The 21869-nt window shown below is 48.2% G+C and overlaps 1 protein-coding gene across 11 annotated transcripts in view; it reads left to right on the top strand.

The window, feature by feature from the left end:
• LOC147639861 (uncharacterized) overlaps nt 1-21869 on the top strand; it is a 168933-nt gene that overhangs the window by 56513 nt on the left and 90551 nt on the right. For 10 of the 11 annotated variants that reach the window (XM_086774803.1, XM_086774780.1, XM_086774789.1 and 7 more), the window contains one exon: nt 8943-9048. The exons of the other annotated variant lie outside the window; for it this stretch is intronic. In XM_086774803.1, the coding sequence (XP_086630929.1) occupies nt 8943-9048 (106 nt within the window). The remainder of the gene's footprint in view (nt 1-8942; nt 9049-21869) is intronic. 11 annotated transcript variants of the gene reach the window in all.

The raw sequence follows: 21869 nt of genomic DNA on the forward strand, positions 1-21869 counted from the left end.
TCCAATATGATCCCAAAAAAGAATAAAGAAGGCGGGAGAAAGACCATCCTCCCCTGGGCATGAACCACTGCAAAGAGCATGCAGTGTGTGAAGGAATTCATCCTTCGAGAAAAGGGCATCCAGGGAAGAACACATACCATCTGTAATGAGCCTAGGCATGCATTGCCGTGCCACATCTCTCTGAGGAGAGGGCACCTGTGTAGTCAACAAAGACTGATAAAAATCTGAGGCAATACCCCTCACCTTATCAGACTCAATCCGAACCTCACCTTGTGAATCCTGCAAGTACCTCACAGAATCCCTGCTATGGGAAGGCCTGTGTGCTGAGAAAAACTCTTTGTTGCATCTGCCACCCATATGAGTCCAAAAAGGCTCGTTCACATGAAACGTGAACTCAGCCCTCCTGTCCACGGCCAACTGCAGCTCTGCTCTAACTGTGGTCAAGAGCTCTGTAATCCACGACTCATGTGGATGCTTTTCATGTTCCCTCTGAAGAGCAGCAATCCTGCGCCTAATAGCTCTTTCCTTGTCCAGAGCCTCCTTCTTCTTGGACAAGGTAGTGCTATGCTAATGATGGCTGGTCCTCTCAAGATCCAGCGCAATATTATGACGAGGATCAGGACCGTCACAAGATCTCTATATCTCTCTGATCTCAAGGGAGATGTCAGCATCTAGATAAAGAGAGTCAGGGATACGGACACGGGGAGAGGCCGAGCGAGCCCCAGGCTCCCTGAGACACAAAACAACGGGGCAGTGATCGGATTTGGTGGTGCCAGGCATAATAGCAATGGTGCCTCCTCTGTCCAAGGACCAATCATCCACATAAAACCTGTCCAGACGTGCAAAGATGCTCTCATCCCCGCTCCTGCGGTTATGCCAAGAGAAAGATAAGGAGTTTGGCCTTGTCTGGAAGTCATCCTCAGTCCAACAATCCCTGCCAAAAAAAGAAAGCGTGAACCTCTCCCATGAGGCTCGCTCCAAAGGGTGTAAACCCCCTTCGCGTCCACCCTTCTTGTCAGAAGGTTGCTCAACCATATTAAAATCTCCTCCCACTATCCAATGATCAACCTGGGGAATGACATTTGTAATGGTGTCCCAAAAGGCCACCCTTTCACCTCTCACGTTAGGAGCATAGATATTCAAGATTCCCAATTTCTAACCCTCATGCATGATCAAGATCCACTGCACTCTAGTAGGGATGATAACACCGTGCCCAATAACATGAGGCATAACAAATGCTGCCACTGAAATGCAAACACCCCCTCTAGTCCAAACTGTCGAGGACCAAAAGGTGTAGCCAGAAAGCATCTTACCAGTTTTGCCACAGTGAGATCTATCCAATTTGTGTTCGTGCAACAAAAGTACATCCATAGACCCTCCTGTAACAGTAGGGTGAAGCTGGTCCTTCAGAAGGCGCTTCCTAGCATGGGTGGGAAGTCCTCCAAGGCCCTAAACATTCCATGAGACGATTCTCATGGAAGAGAAGCGGTTTGACCCCTGATCTAAGAAGACGATGGGCTGCCTGAGGATGCCTCTCATAATGCTGGAGGATGGGATAATACACGGGGCAAAGTCCACTGACATGCCCTTGTCCGAGGCCCTGCACAGTACCTGCATATGTACGAGAAACCTGTGCGCCCTGCGGGGCATCAAGGGCAGTGGCATCATGCTGAAAATCCTGCAATACATGATCCCCATTGCACTGAACATCCTGCATATCGCCCCCTCCAAGTAGAGAGGACTCAACAAAATCATCTTGATTTGATATATCATCTCCCTGCAAAGATGCATGAGCTGATACATCCCTCTGCCCAGAAACATCATCTATCTGAGGTACAAGATCTGAGGAAGCCTTCCCATCAATCGCACCAGGGGGGCAGGCATGAGAGACAACTCGCCACACCTGGCGGACTGTAGGACGGGAAGGATCCAAGGGAGGTGGCACTTGAGAAGCACACTTGCGAGGCCTCCTGCGACCTCGAGCCCGAGGGCAATCTCGAGTAAAGTGACCCTGTTGGTGACCGGCACTGATCGGGTTTACTTGCAATCTCCATACGTTGCTTCAAAGGGCCACAAGGGCCTAGAAGCAAAACATAGTCCTCAAAGAGCTCAATGTCACGGGCAAGAACCATGACCCTGGGGACAGCATCCACCGAGGCATTGACCACCTAGGCAGAAGATGTTGGCAAGGCATGGAGGGGGGGCACCTGAAGAACCAGCCCAAAGGCGGACCCGATGGCCTGTAGCATAGGCCAATATGCGCGAGGAAGACCTGGAAATCTGAGAGTAATCGGGAAACGGTTCCGGACTTCCTCAATAGGGTCAAAATAGCTAGAGTAGGGAAGAAAGAATATCTTCCTCCGGCCCGATGGCAAAGGGCTGCCCTTCAAAACCTCTGAGGCTGCGTCCTCAGAATCAAAATCCACTTGAAAGAAACATCTTCCAAGCAACCTGACATCTTGAAAGTGTGGAGCGAGGTCGGAAGGCAGAGCCGCCAGGACCCAATCTTGAGCCTGGAGACGGGAAGGGTGAGATCCGAAAATTGTGGCAATGAGGGTCGTTTTGGAGTCTTTCTCGATTTTGGCGTAGAGGATTGCAAGCTCGGCTTCGGAGAAAACAATGGTTCGCCCGGCCGAGGGAGATTGATTACCCATGATGCTAATCGAAGAAAAAGGCCGACTTGAAGCGCAATCCGAAGCAAGGGGAAGGGGCAGGCAAGGAGGTGGAGGAAAGGAAGGGAGGGTGGAAAAGGGGCAAAAACGGAGGGAAGCAAGGGGAAGGGAAGAGGGCTGGGCACACAGGCGAAGAAGGGCAGGGGAAGGGAGCGCAGCAAAGGCTGTGCAAAATGGAGGAGGCAGAGGAAGGAGGGGAGGCGAACAAGGAGAGCAGGAGGGGAAGGAGCGCAGACTGGAGACAGCAGCGGGAGGTAGAGGGGCGGGCAGAAGCAGGGGCGAACAGCGGGGGAGGAAGGAGGGGGGGGCGGAGGAAGAATGGGGGGCGACATAGTCGACACAGGCGGGGGTTTGGGGAGCTTGCAGGTTGCGGTTTCGTGTGACACACTTGATCCGAGGCCTTTTGAGAGGTTTATTCTGGCTATACATGGCAGAGATTGTTGGCTTGAGGATGATATTCAAAGGAGGCCATCCTCTCTCCTTTTTTCTTGGGACTAATAGGAGGAGGGACGTAGGTTGCATCTATCCATGCTTAGACCGCCTCTATGTTGATGATTGGGTCCTTGACAGGGGAGGACATACACTCTAGCATGTCATACTTCCTAGTCTGATCATTACCCAATGGTTTTATGTATTGGATATCCAGGATACCATGGCTCAACTCCTCGTGTGCGTATTCCTGAGCATTTCCACTGAGATTTGCAGAGCTTTCGTGGCAGGTGCTAGATGTATGGAGGTCTCATGAGTTTTCTAATGGTCGAGAGAGTGGCATCCGGATTGTAGCGTGTGTCTGATTTTTTTCCCGAAGAAAAGATCCTTCCATTAGTTACCAAAAATGCAGACGAATTGGCCAAGTACATGACCCTGTCTCAATCAAAGGAGACACGACAAACAATAGGGGACAAAGAGGGGTGCTTCCTCATTGGCTGGCTGCTCTTGGAGGAATGCTATCTCATACAATGGGGGGGAGAGGGGAAAAACCAAATAAGTGGCCTGTAATGCCAAGTAAACTTGTTGTGTCTCTGACCCTAAGGAAAGGATAGCTGCTCCAAATCCACAGAAAAATCTCTTGGCGCTTCTGCACATGCTCAGAGCTGCCTCAAAGCTTCTACCCCACTAGTCACAGAGGGTGTGTATGATGTCCATCCATATGTTCCTGATGGACTCATGGTTGTGCCCTCTATGGCCTCATGTTGCAACAACGAGCACGCCAAATGTGCCATACTGCTATACACTGCTGATGATCTCCCACCTCTGACACGGGCTTGTGTGCCTCCCAATTGGGGCTTGTGATAACGGGGCTGTCCTGATACTGTGATGAGAGAATAAAGGGTGAGGTCCTATCCCATCTCCTCATATGCTAGGCCTGGTCCCAGGTGATGGTGTGGACTAGTGCATGGTCCATGGTGAAAATGCAGAGGATCCTCAAGCAAACTTGCTGCACCTTGGGACAAGCCAAAGGCAATGCTGGTGTGTCTCCAGAGGGTGTCCACATCTAGAACAGAGCCGGCCGACCTCTAACTGCCAGAGGAAGAGAGTAATCTTCCGTGGTTAGAAGGTATCGCACAGCTGCTTCCAAAAATCAGGGAGCAAGCATGTGTGGGCTATCTGCCAGAGGAAGAGAGTAGTCTTCCATGGTTAGAAGCTATCCCACAGCTGCTTCAAAAAATCACGGAGCAAGCGTGTGGAATCGCCGTGTCCTGCTGCTGCCAACTGACGTACTGTCAACCTCTGCCATCTAAATCCTGCAGCCTAGACGGACCATGTACTCAAAGAAAGGGATGTCACGGGCATCCTCTTCTGCAAAGGGATTGTGCCACCACTGCCACTCACCAGGATCCCACTGTAGATGCATCAGTGGACGGCCCTCCCATAGCCATAATCTCCAAGAAAGTGAAAACCTGTTACCCTAAGCACCCTAGACAAGGACCTGACTGTGAGTGGCCAAGTAGAGGGAAAAGACACCTCACACCCATGTGGCGGGGAAGCCATCCTCCAATCCACCTTGTCGCAGATCCAGAAGGAGAACCGCTAAGTCATGATGACGTAAACGGGTCATGGCAGTCGCTTCCCAGAAGGTGAAGATGTTATCTCGGATGCTCATATCCTGGATTAAACCTGTCTGTGTGCCATGGATCTCGGAGGTGGGGTTGCTGGTTTGGCATGCATGCCGTGCCCTGAAGCATGGTGCAGGTGAAGTGACCGGACAATGGGTCGAGGCTGCCACTCGGCTAGTCTCGACAACTAATGATTATCGCTAGGATTTTGTAGGCCGTCTCCACTAGTGAATCTCCAACCTGTCGCCTCCCTCCTCGGAGATCAAGTGAATCAAGCCCCAAGCCAGCCTCTTTGGCATGTATCTGGAAATCATGATCTCATTGAAGGCTGCTCAGAAGACACCCTCCATGAGCTCCTAGTGACTAAGAAACATTGGGGAACTGGAAGCCCATCCTCACTTGGGCACTTGCCCCTAGGGGGCACCTAAAAAGCCTCTGCAATCTCCTCAGAAGAGAAAAGTGTAATCAAGAAACTCCGGAGAGCCTCTCTTGGATCTTGTTCCCGCGGCAGGGGGTGAGGTTGTACAGTGAGTAGGGAACTGAAGAACCAGTTGCTATGGCTCGAACCTGGGGAGCCAGCTCAGGAGGCATGACGGATCGTTAGCCACTGAGCCCGGGGAGATTAGAGCCATTGCCACTGAGTTCTATAGAGACCTGCTTTAGGCGGAGCCAGCCACGGAGGCACGTGATGCTTGCAGACAGACTGTGTGGGCCCATGTGCAGAGGAGGGTCACAGATCGTATGCGCACAGTTTTGGGTGAGCCCCTTTCAGAGGATGAGCTTGTTCAGGCTTTGAGGGTCCTTTCGTGTCATAGTTGCCCTGGGGAGGACGGATTGACGCCTGCCTTTTTTATGCGCTATTGGGACCTTTTGGGGCCAGGCCTCCGCAGGGGCTTTCAGTATGTTTTGGACACTGGGGTGATGCCGCAGAGCTTTTCAGAGGGCTTGATCTTTCTTATCCCCAAGGGGGAGGGAGTGTCAGATGATATTCGGCATTGGAGGCCTTTTACGATCCTCAATACTCTCTACAAGGTCCTAGCAAAGGCCTTGAGTTTGAGGATCCAGCCCTTCCTTGGGGAGTTGATTCATGCTACCCAGACAGGATTCGTCAAGGAGCGCAATATCCTTGACAACATTTTCACCTTCTGGGAGGCGACGACCCGAGCTAGATTTCTCGGTGAGGACGTGGTCGTGATGCTTCTCGATTTTGAGAAGGCATACGATAGAGTCGATTGGGGTTTCGTAGAGGGCACTAGGGTTTTGAGCCAGACTGGATTCGAGCAGTGGCGGCTCTATATTCCACAGCTCGTAGCCAGGTGTTGATGGGAGGAGGATGGGGGCCGAGTTTTGAGTTGACGAGATCAGTCCATCAGCAATGCCCTCTCGCCCCGTTCCTTTTTCTCTTCTTTGCAGAGGCTATGAGCATGTATCTGACAGCAGAGGAGGTTGGTTTGAGAGGACTCTAGCTCCCAGTCCGGGGTGAGGACTTGCTCGATTCTGAGTTTGTTGATGACACGGGATTGTTTCTGCATGGCGAGGAGGCCAATCTACAGAGGGCAGAGCAGTCGCTACAGGTTTTTGGTGTGGCTTCAGGAGCATTGATCAATTGGCTCAAGACAGTGGCTTTTTGGATCAGTAGCGCTCCCGCTCCGGCATGGAGCCCAGACCTGGGTTTTAGATGGATTCCTCCTGGCACAGCAATGCGGTATCTGGGATGCCAGATTGGACTTGATTTGTCACCTAACCAGCAAATCGCCCCGCTTCTTCTGAGCGTTCGGAAGAAGCTTTTATATTGGAGTACAGCTCGGCTATCCTTGGCTGGGAGGGTGGTGGTGACAAATCAGGTGCTTCTAGCGACTGTGGTACATCACGTCTTGCTGGATCTTCTCGAGCTCTTGCATCAGCTAGGTACAGAGGCTGATCAGGAACTTTCTTTGGTTTGGGCAGGATGGTGAGTTGGCCTGGGCTAAGGTTGCTTGGATAGTTATTACTCTTCTGCTGGCCCAGGGGGGCTTGGGCATTAAAGATCCAGCTGATCAGAGTAGAGCCTTGTTGAGGAAGGTTATTGTTCGGGGGCTGCTTCCAGGTGCTGAGCCTTGGAAGGAGCTTCTATTTCAGCGGCTGTAGGCTAGAGTTCCCCCAGCAGGGGGCACTTGGGCACCAGAGATACGGTGGATCTTCATAGAGATGAGGAGGACAAGCCTCAGTAGAGGATGGGAGGACAGATTTGCCTTGAGCATCCTGCGAGCTTGCGAGTTGCTGAGACTGGGGCTTTCTCAGAGACCTTCCACTTGTGATGAGGAGCGGGCTAGACAGCCGCTCATCTAGAGCCCCGCGGTACGCACAGAGTAGGGTCATATGCTGGGTTCTCGGCCTCGTCTAGCCTGGGGACCATTGGCGGCACGCCCAACACGCAGTTTTGGAGATTGGCAGGCCTTTTGCAGTCTCTCGGAGGAGATCCAGGCGGAGAGGCTGAGTCACTTTAGAGGGGAGTTGATTATGAGGGATGACATTCAGGAGGCACTCACTGAGGAGTGGTTCACGCCCTTCGAGCCAGCGGCCCCACGGTGGATGGGAGCCTTTACACAATTGGAGATCCTGATTGCTGTTAGAGCTTGCACTGAGGATGGTAGATGCCTCCACTATGAGATACAGGATGAGGGCAGACTTCAGAGAGTGGAGGCGGAGTCGCCTTTGGTTGCAAAGTGCATCTTTCAGAGGATACGGGTAGTGGCCGCCGCTTCTCGGAAGTGGCATATTGATCCAGACCCTGCAGATGTGGACTCTGATTGGCGCATTTGGGCATATGCTGCGCGCCCCTTGGCCCGGCTCCAGTGGGACCCTGGCGAGTACGAGTGGCATGATCCTTATGCGTCCCCCGAGGCCACAGAGATCACCTTTTTCCAGTACACTATTCGGTTGGGGAGGCATATTTTGATTGCGAGGAGGATGGTCTCTCCAGCTGCATCGGAGCATTGGTGGCTACAAGGACTCTCACAAGAGTTCCTGGAGGATTTTTGGACCAGGCTCTGGGCTAGCCGACAGGCAGGCAGGATCTCGACTTTCCAGTGGCTGGTTGCCCACAGGGGCTCTGCAGTTGGCACCTGGCTTGTCTACAGTGGCCTTCCATCGGCCTGCATCTGATGCGGCCACCCATTGGAGACACAGAGACATTGCCTATGGGATTGTCCACAGGCGCAGCAGATTTGGCTGAGGATGCTACGCATTTTGGGCCCCCTCTCTCCAGAGGGCATGTATACGTGGGGAGCCGCTGCTTGGTCGACTTTGTCAGGGCTTGCTCTGGGATATGAGACGGAGCAAGATAGCCAGACCATCAGATTCTTTAGGAGCCAGCCTCGCCTTGTTCCTTCACTGGATTTCTCGTCCGTCGGCTGGACACAGGAGAGGGATCTACGATGGGAGCTCCTCAGCAGCCTCACCATATGGTTCACCTGGAGAGCTCGTTGGTTCAGGGCCTTTGAGGGGAGACTGGAGCCACCAGCAGAGATTGTTCAGGGGATCTGGCAGGAGTTGATTTACACCTTGCGAGGACAATATGACCGCATCTAGGGCGACTCGGATCGAGCGATCTTGCGGCGCCAGGCCTTCCACACCACTTGGCGCAGCGGCCCCTTCTATACTCTACACGTGGGTACCCCCCGCTGGCACTACAGGCCACCTGTTTGGATTTTCCTCCCTCCTATTGTATGATATAGCCTCTCAGTTATTTGTACTTTTTTGCACCTAGGGAGAGTCTCCCTAGCTGCGTTGATTGGCTCTCTGCTCTGCCTTCTTATGAGGAGGAGAGGGATTTGTAGCCCAGTGGGCGTTTTTTTTATAACTAATGAAAGGATCTTTTATCGGAAAAAAAAAAGGGGTGGCAGGGTGCAGGGCGCAGGGCGCAGGAGAGGGGGCTACGCACAAACACAGGGAGGGCAGAGGTGATGGCACGGGGGGGCCACACACAGGCACTCGAGCGAGGCGAAGGTGGGGAAGGTGCACACAGGAGCACGGGTGCAGAAAGATCCAAAAATTGTGTCCTATATTTTTGTTTATGCCAAGGACAGAACCTTGACAAATGAATTCAATATACTGTTGATATTCAAAGCACACAACTTTTTGCTGATACTCAAAGTATTATATGAATGCAAACAATGAGTCCAATGATTATATCATATTTTTAATTATTTAGTAATACGAACTTAATTTGCAGGCTATATCGGATCAATCAGAACAATCAAACTTTTCAAAGATGAAAGCAACAGGCTGGCTATTGATTGTGAAGGCTTACCTCGGATTATCTGTTCAAGACCACCATGGTAACCTTCATAAATGACACAATATAACAATCTCTTAGTTCATCTACTCATGTGAATCTTTTTTTTTCTTCGTAATGGTTGGTTGATTAGATTACGGAAATGTAATACAAAGAAAAGGTCGTTTGACTAGCTATACAAACATGTACATAGAGGCCGTCAGACCACAGACACTAAAAGGCCACATGAGGCATGCCCATCGTACGAAGAGCATGTAACCAGGGGTCAGCTTGTGCCCTGGTGATAACTGTGCATCGTTCAAAGAAGAAACTTGCCAAAGGAATAGACCACGAACATGCTGGACGTGACCTTTCACCCCTGATTGTGAATCAAATGTGAAAGCATTTCGCATGAGCCAATTATGCCAAAGACCCAACCATCGAAAGAAAACAAAGAAGACCTCATGTTGCTGAAAGTTCCCCAAGGGATGATCATGTCCAAATACCCACTTCCTGGGTGACAAAGTGTGTCGAGTCACCATTTTCCATACTGAAGAGATGAACTCCCATATCTTGCGGGCCACCAGGCAAGAAATAAACCTTTGCTGGCTACATTCTGGACAAGTCTAGCAGAAGAAACAGTTGCCATTCGAAAGTCTCCGATGTTGAAGGGAAATGGCCAAAGGCAGGCCCCCAACCATGACTCGCCAAATAAACACTTTGCCCTGAAAAGGAAGCTGGGAATGCCGACCACAGAATAGGATGTGCTTCCACCAGGAGGCCGTTTTAACATTCCATACTTTATTAGCTTTTTCTGCAAGCCATCTCTTCTCTTGGACCAAAAGATGATATACAACATAGCGGAAGCCTTCAACAGCTTGGTCTTGTGACCCAACACCCAATCATTCCATGCATGAGAAGAATCCATCCTAGGAAGGCACCCGAGAGACTGCACTCGTTACTGCAACCAAATACACATGTAACCTCGGGGCACAGGAAATCTATGACGAGCATGGCGGAATGATAACATTCACAGCCGCCTGGGCAACAAAGTATCAAACATCCTCACAACACCCAGTCTCGCCATATGATTGAATTGCCGTCTACAATTATTCTTCTCTGGCCAAGTAATCACACGAGAGGTGACCAACACCTTTGCGAGTAGGGAGTTCTCATCTCAACGAGAATCTAAAGGTTTCCACGAAGTGAATCGTAACACCTCCTGCCATGATTTAACCAAATGATCCGATAGAGGAGAAGCAGATACACGCACAGATTGTGAAGCATTTAGAACATCCCACCAAGATGAAACAATCTGGGTATTCCCATACACAATATCCACATCCTCCAAAAGTGCAATAGTCATGTCTATTCATGGCTGGGAATCAACACACATAGCCTGAAGTAAAGTCCACCTATAGGCAAGGTGTACCCAAACATCCAACAGAGCTTCCCTTCCCAATGTCTTCGGGGTGGTAATATGCTTCCACGAAACCTAAGTCAACCCTGGATTATTGCCTTTCTTTTTCCACAACATGAATCGAAGTGGCTGGGTGAGAGCTGTCAAATCATCAGCCAGTGCTTGACCCACCAATTGCTGACCCGAAGGCAAAGTTGGCCCAACCACCTCTCCCTCCTGAGCCAACTAAGCACGCAAAGTAAGCATGGGATGGGTAACCAAAGCAAACAGCAAAGGGTTCAACGGACATCCTTGCCACAGAGAGCAAGTAAGGGACATTGGGGACATAACTCCATTCATCATAATCTGAGACTGAGATCCATGGCTGAGAGTGTAGATCAAATGAGACATATGTGTGGCCCAAAACCCATAGAATGCATCAATTCAACAAGGAAAGACCAACTGGCATGATCAAAGGTTTTCTCCAAATCTAGCTGAACCATCACCACCTCTTGCTTTGTTTTCCTTGCATAATGAATGCCTATTTGAACATTAAGGATATTATGCAGGATATTGCACCCCTTTATAAACCCATACTGAGCAGGGTGTATCAAGTCCGGCAGAAACTTGTGCAATCTGTTTGCCGAGACTTTAGAGAAAACCTTATACATACAACCCATCAAAGAGATAGGCCTCCAATGTTTTAAAGCAAAGGGAGAAGGCAACAATGGCAACAACCGAATCACCCCCACTTTCCAAGAATCAGGCATAGCTCTAGATTGCCAGATCTCCTGACAAATGGATGTAAATGGACCCTTCAATTGATCTGCATACTTGGAAAACAATTCATTAGTAACGCCATCCCAAGTTGGGCTCTTGTCTTTGGGAAAATGAGCAAGCACAAAGCCAACCTCCTGCTCTATAATATTAGCATCTAAAATATTGTCCGAGTCCAAAGATACTTGATGTTGCACCAATGCTAGAATACTTGTGCGTGCTTGATGAACATCACTAGATAGCACCTCAAGAGTGCCCAAAAACTCCTGGTAAAATTGAACACACAAATCAATGATGCTATGAGGCTCTGAAATCATGTCTCCCAATGAATTTTCAAGCCTCACAATATTCTCTCTGGCATAAGAGGGATGAGACTGAGCATAAAATTTATGTGTCTAACAATTATTATCCTTAAGGGCTTCCAACCGTGTAGATAACTTAGCCCTCGTATAACTTGCCTCTTGACATGCAGCAACTCTACGAGAGAGGCAAGTAATAATAGTATCCTCTCTATCATTCCTTGGTGATATAGCCGTCTGAGATTGCAAGGCCCCCAGTGAAGATTGCAGCAGTGTTAGCTCTTGCCTCCTTTTCAAGGCCTGATGAATACCATAGTGACAAGCAAGGCGTTGAACATTAGACAAAAAGCAATCCCAGACTGACATTCCCTACTGTATAAAACATAGCTGAAATTATCAATCAATTGCAACATGTATCCATGAAAGACCTCATGATCAAGAAAGCTGTGATTGAAGCGCAAAGGCAGCCTCCCAAGCAAAGTTTTATAAACATCCACAAGCTGATGCATTATGTTCAAGACCATTGGGAAATGATCGGAAAGAACATGCTGCCTCTCCACAGCCACTTTCAATATCTCAGGCGAAAATAAATCATCGTGCATAACATACATTCTATCCAGCCTACTCCAAGTACCAGGATACTGGTGAGACTGAAAAGTAAAGCCAGAATCATAAGGATGCAGCCAGGACCAAATGTCCTGCTTAAAGGACTAGAGACATAAAAGAGTCCCAAACCCGCCTTTCCGGATTATCCATTATAGAGTGAGGCGAATTAGCTTGATGAGCAGAAGAGCAGATATTAAAATCCCCCATGAGAAAATGTGGTTTTTCTAACCTCAAACATTGTTGCAGATCTCGCCAAAGAGAACAACGAGCCCTTACTGTATGGGGAGCATACACACCAACCAACCAAAGAAGGTGTTCTTCATAAGTGACTCATGTGAATCTTATATCCTTGTAGTCCTTTTTTGAATCCACGAAAATAACAATTGGCCAAAAATTACTTTGTAAAACAAGGTAGATTGGGTGGCTGTTGGTACTATGTTGGAGCTAACGAATGAAGATTTGGCAGACCACATTTTAAATGCAGAAGGTTAACAAAAGATGAATACTAAACCCGAGGAGAGGAAGAGCTTGTTGCCTTCTATTTCATTCAGTATGGATGATAGTTGGAGAGATGTGATGTACACGTGATCACACCTAGTGGCTCTATGATCGATCTAGTGAGGGTAGTGGGTCCCTTTGGGAAGCGTTGGTATGGTGACCCCAGGGTTAAGACAAATTACTGGAACATTGATCATGTATCCCAAATATTGGACTCTAATAGGCCAAATGCGCTCTTCTTCTCATTGCTCATTGTCTCGAAAAAGTTGCAAGACCTTCTCCACCTCCTGCTCATGCTACTCTGCATTGGCATAAATGATAAGTATATTATCCAAGAAGATGAATATACACTTTCCAAGTAGCTCCAAGAACACTCGAGACATCATCTTATTGAATGTCACCAGTGCATTGGTGAGACCAAATGGCATTACCAACGAACTCATAATGGCCATGTTCAATCCAGAAGGTCGTCTTTGGAACGTCGACTGTAAAAATACAAACATGATAGTAGCCACTCTTGAGGTCTACTTAGCACCATTGAGACGCTCTAGAATGTACTCAATCCTGGGCATTGGGAACTTATTTTTTGATGGTAATCTTATTCCGTGCCCTGTAGTCCACACATAATTATACATCCGGTCTTGTCTTTCTTCTGCACCAATAAGATGGGTGTAGGATGATGGGGGGTTAAATCCAGCTCGGAGTAGCTGAGATAATTGTTGCTCCGATTTGTCCTCCAATGCCTTATAGGTAGGCAATAGGGGAACTTATTGGGTGGCTCTGTCCCGAGGACCAACTCAGTGTAATGATCCTCAAAACGAATGGGTGGGAGCTTGGGTGGGAGATCATCCATCAACATGATGTCTTAAATATCATAAGAATGCCTCACTTCACTTCTAACATTTCTAAAATAACTGAATATGGTGTTGTCTCTTCTCAGTTATTCAGATTCTCTTGTATTTGTTCAAACAAGTTTGCTTTTATTGCTCAAGTTTGCCAACTCATCAATTTGCTTGTGCAAAAGGATTATTGCTTTAAAAAGGTTTTAAGCAAAGTTCGTTGCTTTTTGAATCGAAGTAGATATATCTTTGAGATTTCTACCTTTGGAATGTTTAAGATTATAAGTAGTAAGTTTCACAAAAATGGGGAGCTTGAAAGCCCATTGTTTAGATCATTTTAGCTCTTAGTTGTTATTTATTATTGCTTCTAGTATTGCTTAATCATTGCTTTAATAGGGAAGTGATTTGTTTTTGCTAGTCTAGTTGTAAGTGCTAGCCTTCATCATGGCTGAGTTTGCTCTTTATCTCTGGAGAAGTGATAGAAACTCAGCTCGTTGGTCTTTGTATACAAATTGTGTCCTCTTGGTTAGGACAAAAAGTTTTATATATAAATCTACACCTACTCTAGGGCGCTGATGATGTGAGTAGGGATGTCGTAGCACCTAGTCCATGCTATGCATGATGAAGTTGATGATCTTATACTTCATGATTGGACAATCTTTGAGGTAAAGTTCACACTTTTTGTATTCTTGTCTTTACTTGTTTTGTTTTAGTGAATTAGTCATTTAAAGTTTGTTTTGCTAATTAGTCATTAAAAATTTGTTTAGCTTGTTTGTTAGAAATTCCTTTGTTGTGGTTCAATAAAGAATTTGTGTGTGTGTGTGTGTGTGAATGTGGGCTTGTGTGATTTAGTTATGTATTCATCTATTTTTGCAAGTTATTATTACTATTATTTTTTCTCAGGTCTCTATTAAGCCTTTTTTAAATTTTAATTTTTTTTAATGTTTGTTTGTGGTGATTTTTTTTTCATTTAAAATTATTCGTAAGTTCAGATTCATCTGGCCTTATGACAGTTTATATCTTGGATCTTATAAATACACCAAAATATCATGTGGCATTGGGCATTTGGGCATTTGGTCATTAGGTCTATAACCAACTTGGTGTGAACACTCTAGGTGTGAACAACCTCTTAGTTAGAGTCAAAAGATAGGATTTGATGCCTATAAAAGGGTATTGTATTTGGTGGTTCAATCTGTAACCAGCAAGGGTGCCCACAAACTGGGAGTGTCCACCAAGATGCAACCTTGGACTGTCCACCGCAAAGCATGACTAGTGAGTCAACGAAGGCGCCAAGCATGGATCATCAAGTGGAGACGCACCACCACACAAGGAGGTGCATTGAAGGCTCCAACAGCACCGACTGACACTCCACTGCATCTCCAGAGAGAGGAGATTCCACTAGAGGCTACGCTGCCACCCAAGGCATCCACTAAGGATAGGAGATGCCACCATCTCGACCTCAGGATATATGGCCCTCATCCCACCTTAGAGGACATCCTGATCCTTAGCATCATCCTCTCACCTTGTAGGACATCCTTATGCTCTTCCCTCATACCACTTGTACCTCTGTGTTTGTCATCAGTATTTGAGCTGTGTCGTCCTCTTCACTATGACCTGTGCTGAGTGTGCACAGCACAATGAGGGACCTATATCAAATGTTCTCTGATTAGTGCAAGTGCTTTGTTCCTTCCACAGTCTCGTCTCGTCTCTGTGTTGTATTTGCTATGTAGGGTCTCGTGTGTTGTGTTGTGAGCTTATGTGATACACTGTGAGCATAGAGGACTCTGGACATACTGTCCAGAGGAGAACCACCACATAGCGTACCGGGCAACCAACCCTGCTACTACAGGTACACCAAAGTTTGGCACGCCTGGTGAGACTCTCCAAACTAGGAGTCCTGATAGCTCACCTTTTCTTTCGCGTTGGATCCTCTTTCCGTGTCATATTGCGTCATCTTCCGTGTTGCATCCTCTCTGCATGTCCAATGCACGCTCCTGTGGTAGTCCGTTGAGTCGTTCCAAAAGTCCTCTTCCAATGCGCTGCTACAGTCGGAAGAGGTTCAGCTACTTGCCACCTAGGGAACCTTCTCCACCTAGTAACCCCACCCTTGGCAACGCCGGAGGCCAAGCCAACCCTCTTGTTCGAGCCCATCCTCCTAGCATAAACCCCTTTCCACGGTGGTGGGCCGAGTCAATGTCAAGCTTCCCACCTTCAAAGGATCATCCACTGAGGATGTGGATGACCACATCCGACGGTTCATCTCCATTTGTAAGAGCCGAGGTCTTGAGCGAGAGGATGCCTTGTTGGTACTCTTTCTGTCTACTATCCAAGGTTCTGCAGACAAGTGGTTCAGTCAGTTTCCAATTGACCACTTTACAGACTGGACCACTCTGAAGGACACCTTCCTCCGGACCTTCCGTCCTGGAAACTATGAGGACTGCATTCTCTAAGAGCTAGGGAAGCTCCAATGGCTACTAGGAGAAAGAGTGTCGGAACTCATGACATGGACCACAGTGCTAGTGGCCCGCCTACCAACTTACCCTAGTGACTTTATGGTACGTTAGTGGGTAACACAAGCCTTACCAAAGTCCACACCCAGTAGAAGATCCAGGAGAGTCCGCTCACACCAACAACATTGTTGGAATTCCAGGAGCTAGCATCCCAACTTGAAAATGCACGCCTCATGTTTGAGCATTATGGCGGCTCTGTCAATCCAACAGCAACACAATCGGATGACCCGGTGGCTCAGTTGAAGTGGGAATTGGAGGCACTCAAAGTGAGCCTGAAATCTCCTAGCGAGGAAAGTACCTTCCTTCAACTCAAAAGGAAGATTGAAGAATTGAAGACCCAGCATGAAGCCAAGAAGGGGTTGTGATGTGCCATATGCAAGTCACTTGGACACACCGTCCAAGAATCTCCAAAAAGGAAGTAGTGCTCCTTTTGTGAAAAAGGAGGACGTGAAGATAAAGATTGCTACTACCTCAAGGGGTTCCCTCAACTCCAACAACAACCTCCCCACCCCGCCTCGACAGTCCCCAATCTTGCACATTATGCCACAATAGTGATTCACCGAGAGTTAATTAGGGTGCAGAGCTTGGTTTTACTTGGATCAGGAGAGGATGCACTGCTAGATATTTGGGATGCCAAGTTGGGATTGAAATTTCTCCTGCATAGCAGTTTGCTCCGGTACTTATGAGTATCCGGAAGAAGCTCCTCCATTGGAGCTCCAAGAGATTAGATTTAGCCTCCAGAGCTTTGGTGGCTAATCAAGTTTTGCTTGCCTCCAGAGCTTTGGTGGCTAATCAGGTTTTGCTTGCCTCAGCTTGGTTTATTGCCTCTTGTTGGTGCTTCTCTCGTGCGTGCATTGGCCAATTGTGGAGATTGATCTGCAATTTTCTCTCACCGGGCTTGGATGGCACCTCAGACACTTGTGCCAGGGTAGCTTGGCTCACAGTTATTCAGCCCAAACGAGAGGGGGGCTTGAATATTATCGATCCAGATGTTCAGTACAGGGCGTTGCTTTGCAAACTTGTGGTCAGAGGTTTCCTACCAGGCATTGAGCCTTGGAAGGATTTTTTCTTGTCTCAGATTTCCAGATGTACACCCAAGGTCGGGAGAGACTGGATGCCTAGCACACGTTTTTTGTTCACAGAGGCTGATATTAGGGCACCATCTTCCCCTCTTATTGTAGCCATTGTCAGAGCATGGAGAAGCATGAGATATTTTTTGCGACAAAGGCTTCCTAGGTCTTTGGACAAGGCTGATCGACAACCTATTATGTGGAACGAGTTCATTAGGGATGAGGCTGGAGGGCCACTTGGTGCATCTCGTTATATGGAATGGTCAGGATGGGAGAGATGCGCATACACACTTCTAGCTTGGAAGACCTTTAAGAGTCTTCTGGAGGATCGGAGAGTTGCATCCACTCACCATCCGTATTGATCAAATTGATGCAGCTATTCCGCATGAGTGGCTTTTTGGGACCTTTCATGGAGACTATCATCCGAGTTGGCTGGGAGTTTTTTCGAGGATAGGCATACCTTTGTAGGTCATTGCTCTCCTGGGCCAGGAGGATACAGATTGCCTCATTTATTCTATCATGCCTGGTGGGAGAATGAGGAGATGTAGTATGGAGGAGATCATCCCAAATACTAAGCTTAGTCCAGTGAGGATTGTTGGTCGCTCGGGGAAGCACTAGTTCATTGACCCTTCTCCTCAGATAGTGACTCATGGCTCTTGGTGTTTGTGGCTATATGGTGGCAGTCCTATTACATATCTTAAGTGGGATCTAGGAGAGTGGGAGTGGATTGATACCTTCGATCCTTTGAAAAGCCTTCCTTTTTTCAGTTTCACTGTTCGGAATGCGAGGCTTCTCCTCACTCGACAAATGCATAGGATCCCTACTCTCAGGCCTCATTGGGAGAGCTATGATATTTCTCTAGTGATACAGCGCAGATTTTGGCATAGACTTTGGCACTCATACAGAAGGAGCCAGATCTCTCATTTCTTTTGGTTATTCTTACAGGGTGGTCTCCCCACCAATCAGTGGAGATCAGTTTTCGGTGTAGCACCTTCCTGTCCTAGACGTGCGGCAGATTTTGAGTCCGTACAACATTGTCTATGGGGATGCAGCATTGCACAACAGATTTGGGGTCCTGTAACCCAACTTATGGGCAAATTGAGTGGCTGAGCCATGCATGTGACTTCGAGGGTAGTTGCTTGGCTCTCCCAGTCCGGTCCGCAAATTTTTTATGAGGGTAGTGGTATAGATTCTGCTTTTTTCATTCGTAGAGGTATTGCCCAGCATGGTTTATTGCAGGATGTTCCTCACTCTCATTATACACCCCCTAGACAGAGGATTGACGCCAATTGGGAGATTATTGCCAGTATTACAGCATGGCAGATTTGGAGAGCTAGATGCACGGAGGCTATTGAGGGTGTCCAGATTTTTGGGTCTTAGTGCATTAGTACTATATGGAGTGATTTCATCCACACTCTTATGGCTACTTGGGCTCGCATTCAGGGGCCCTCTCGTTCTGCGCAGGCGAAGCGTGTGATATTTATGTGAGAATGGGACCATGGCATCTTCTTTTCCTCTAGTACCACAGGTCTTACGCATCATGATGCTCCTCAGTGGTTGAAATCACCTACATATTGGGGTGATTCTATTCTTTTCCAGCTTATAGCTGTGATTGTAGTATGTTTTTGTCATACTTAATAGAAGCTCTTTTTGAAAAAATAAAAAAAATGAAAATAAAAAACCACAAAAAGAATAATCCCAAGCCTCCTTCCTACTTATTCCCCCTCCTTCTCCATGCAGCGATGGTTGATGATTTACCCCGCACTGCTATGGCTTACGGCCACTCCATCGTCCGTTTCCTCCGTTGAATGAGTGAGGCGCCGACCTCGACCATCAAGAACAACTCAATAGAGGTGGGGTACTGTGGACTCGCAACCACCGCTATGGAAGGTGGCTCCACACCACCGCCGTCCTCTCATACTTCTGTTTTGCCTTCACCAGGTACTGAATTTACTACACCATCATGATCTCCGCCTCGAAACACGGCCGTGGCCCTAGAGGTAAGACTCTCCACTCCTTCCTTAACTTCCTTTGATTCTTCATCATCTTCGTCCTCCTCCGACAGCGAATACCTGCCTTCTGATGAGGAGGCTACACCTTCCCCTTCTAGCCAACCCCCTCCACCCCCCATCTCCAACCAACAACCCCGCCCTACCTCCTCTTCTCAAGTTTTCACCCAACCTTTCCACCTTTCTACCACTCCATCCCGCACGTATCCATTCACCGTTAACTTCATTGATCCCCATCCCTTCCAACTTCCCCAGTCCTCACAATTATTTACTTCCACCCAGCTTGCCACCTTGGGTTTGCAGGGTCTCACTTCTCTTCCACCCTTGTCTCCCCCTGATGCGTCACTCTGTGCTTCTTTCCTCAGCACCTTTCCCTTGTTGCCTAATGGGCAACGTCTCACCTCCGCGTATGTTGCACACCCGCTTGGCTTCCCGCACCCCCTAGTTGCATTCCATACCTGTACTCATCCGATGAGTACCTTCAGTACTTTCCGTACCACTCCATACGTACCATACCTCATACGGATAAGGTCTTCGTACCAAATATGAGGTTCAATGTACAACACTTATTTGGCCCGTTTTTTAACTATTTTAGTCAGTGGTCATTGCTTAGTAGTTAATAGATTAGTTTTCATTTCAGTATTACCATTGTCTCTCATGCTATTTTTGTATGGATGCTAGATATTTCTTATTTAACATATATACATACTAAAAAACGTGAACATACTTAAAGTACTTATCTTGATGCGTACTTTACATACTCGTACCGTACACGTGCCATACCGCACCGTACCTAAAGTACTCAACCACTATGCCGCACCCTCGATCCTTCACCACCGCTCTGATGCTCGTGCCTTGGATATTCCCATGGTCGAGCTATCTCTTGTCACCATCAACCTGCTTGCTCCCAACCCTTCCCTACCCAGCCCCCATATTATCCATATGTTTTATTCCACTATTTTTTTGGGATCCGTGAAACTCCCAGTGCTCCTCTGCCCTTCATTTCCATCCATCACACCAAGGCCTTCTACTGTTTAAGCACAGGTCACCCCTTCCCATTTCATCATCTAGTATACGAGTGCCTCTTCCTTCCTTTTGCTGTCGCTTCCTTACCCAACTCAGCCGTCTTGAAAACCCCTCTTTCACTTGGCCTTCTGCTCGATTTCTTACATACATCCTCTAGCAGCCACCCATTCCTCTTCCATCTCTTTTCCACCTCGTCAGTCGAACGCTTCTGCCTCTCGTGTCCGCCCTCACGTACCGTGTGATCTGCCCCTCTCTTCGTGCCGTTGCACTACTTCCCCCACCCTGCCACCCATTCTTCCTCACCATCCTATCCGAGGCACTACACCCTCCAGTCACTGACATCCCTCGGCCTCAGTTGAGGTTGGTTCTCCATCCTCGGCAGTTGTTTCCACCCTCCCCATCACCCCATCTTCTACAACAGCTGTTTCCACCCTCTCCACCACCCCGTTATCCACCCTATCCATCACCCATCTTCTCCAACAGCTTTTTCCACTCTCCCCATTCACCCATCTTCTACAACGGTTGTTTCCACCCTCTCCACTACACCGTTATCCACCTCCGCTACTTCCCCATCACTTTCATCTTCGGCTCCATCAGATGCTCGGGCTACACCTTCGATGGTGATTGCCACCATCCCGGCCGTCACCTTTGCGCTCTCCTCAGGAGAGCCATCACTGTGTGCGCCCACCCTGGGAGCCTTGTATGAGGTGGTCTTCCGTGTCGACCAGGAGGACATGAAGCGCATCAAGCTTCCCGATTCTCCATTCTACAATGCTCCAAGTATCTATGTGGGAGACCTTCCATGCCTCCGATTCCTTGATCCCCTAGAGCAGCTATCATTACCACACCCTCATCGAGCTTGCCGAATCGTTCGGGGTCTCGACCACCTCTCCGCGGATCTCCGCAGCTACTCCGCCTATCTCACCAACTACTTCTTTGATCTCTCCAATACTCACCGCCACAAGCAAGATCGCAACTGTCAGGCCGTTGACACCATCCGTGATCTCCAAGGAAATAGAGTCCGAGCTCTCCCACATCCGCTGTTTATTTTCCCATCACACTGAGCAGGTGGATGGATTACGCGCTCTATTGGAGTAGCAGAGTTAGGAACTGGTCTCCTTACGGGCCTAGGCCACCAAGTTGGATACCCTTCGTGCATCCCTCCGCCCTCTACAGCTCCTTGTCACAGGACTGCCCACTGCATCCTCATTTGGCGCTAGCACTTCATCTAGTGCACCTAGCACCACTTCTGGCAGTACTTAGATATCTATTTCATGATGGACATTCCATCCTTTTATAATGTAATTTTGTTTGCACTCTTTTGATCTTTGTACTCATGCATAATGTAATCAGTGCTCTGCAGTCATAGTCACAAGGGACAGGGGACGATAACGGGGACGGCCGTATGTAGGGAACGGCGACGGGGGTAGGAACAACACTTAAAAATTTATTTTTTTGTGCCACCCACTCGCCTATATGGGCAAAGCTTGCATGCCCATGGTCGTGCACAGCCTCCATGAGGTGATGGGGTGTGATTGACCTCATCCCACCATGTCCATCCCGTCGTCCTTCTACGGGAAGTTGGAACTTGAACTTTGAAGTGCCGCTGCCACGTGAGGAGGATGCTATGGAGGATGGATGCCTCCTTGTCACTTAATAGCTTGAGAGAGAGAGAGAGTGAGGGAGAACTCGAGTGTGAGGGTGGATGGGTGTGTGTGTGTGTGTGTGTAAAGCTTGAGAAAGATCAACAAAGTCCCAGGAAACTGTATCAAAGGCTTTTTCAATATCAATCTGAAGCACAAGTACATCCTGTTTAGTATACTTGGCATATTCCATACCAATATATGCATTA

Source organism: Cibotium barometz, chromosome 3, assembly GCF_041138505.1.
Source record: "Cibotium barometz isolate CiBa-2024 chromosome 3, ASM4113850v1, whole genome shotgun sequence".
In the NCBI taxonomy this organism is placed as follows: domain Eukaryota; kingdom Viridiplantae; phylum Streptophyta; class Polypodiopsida; order Cyatheales; family Cibotiaceae; genus Cibotium; species Cibotium barometz.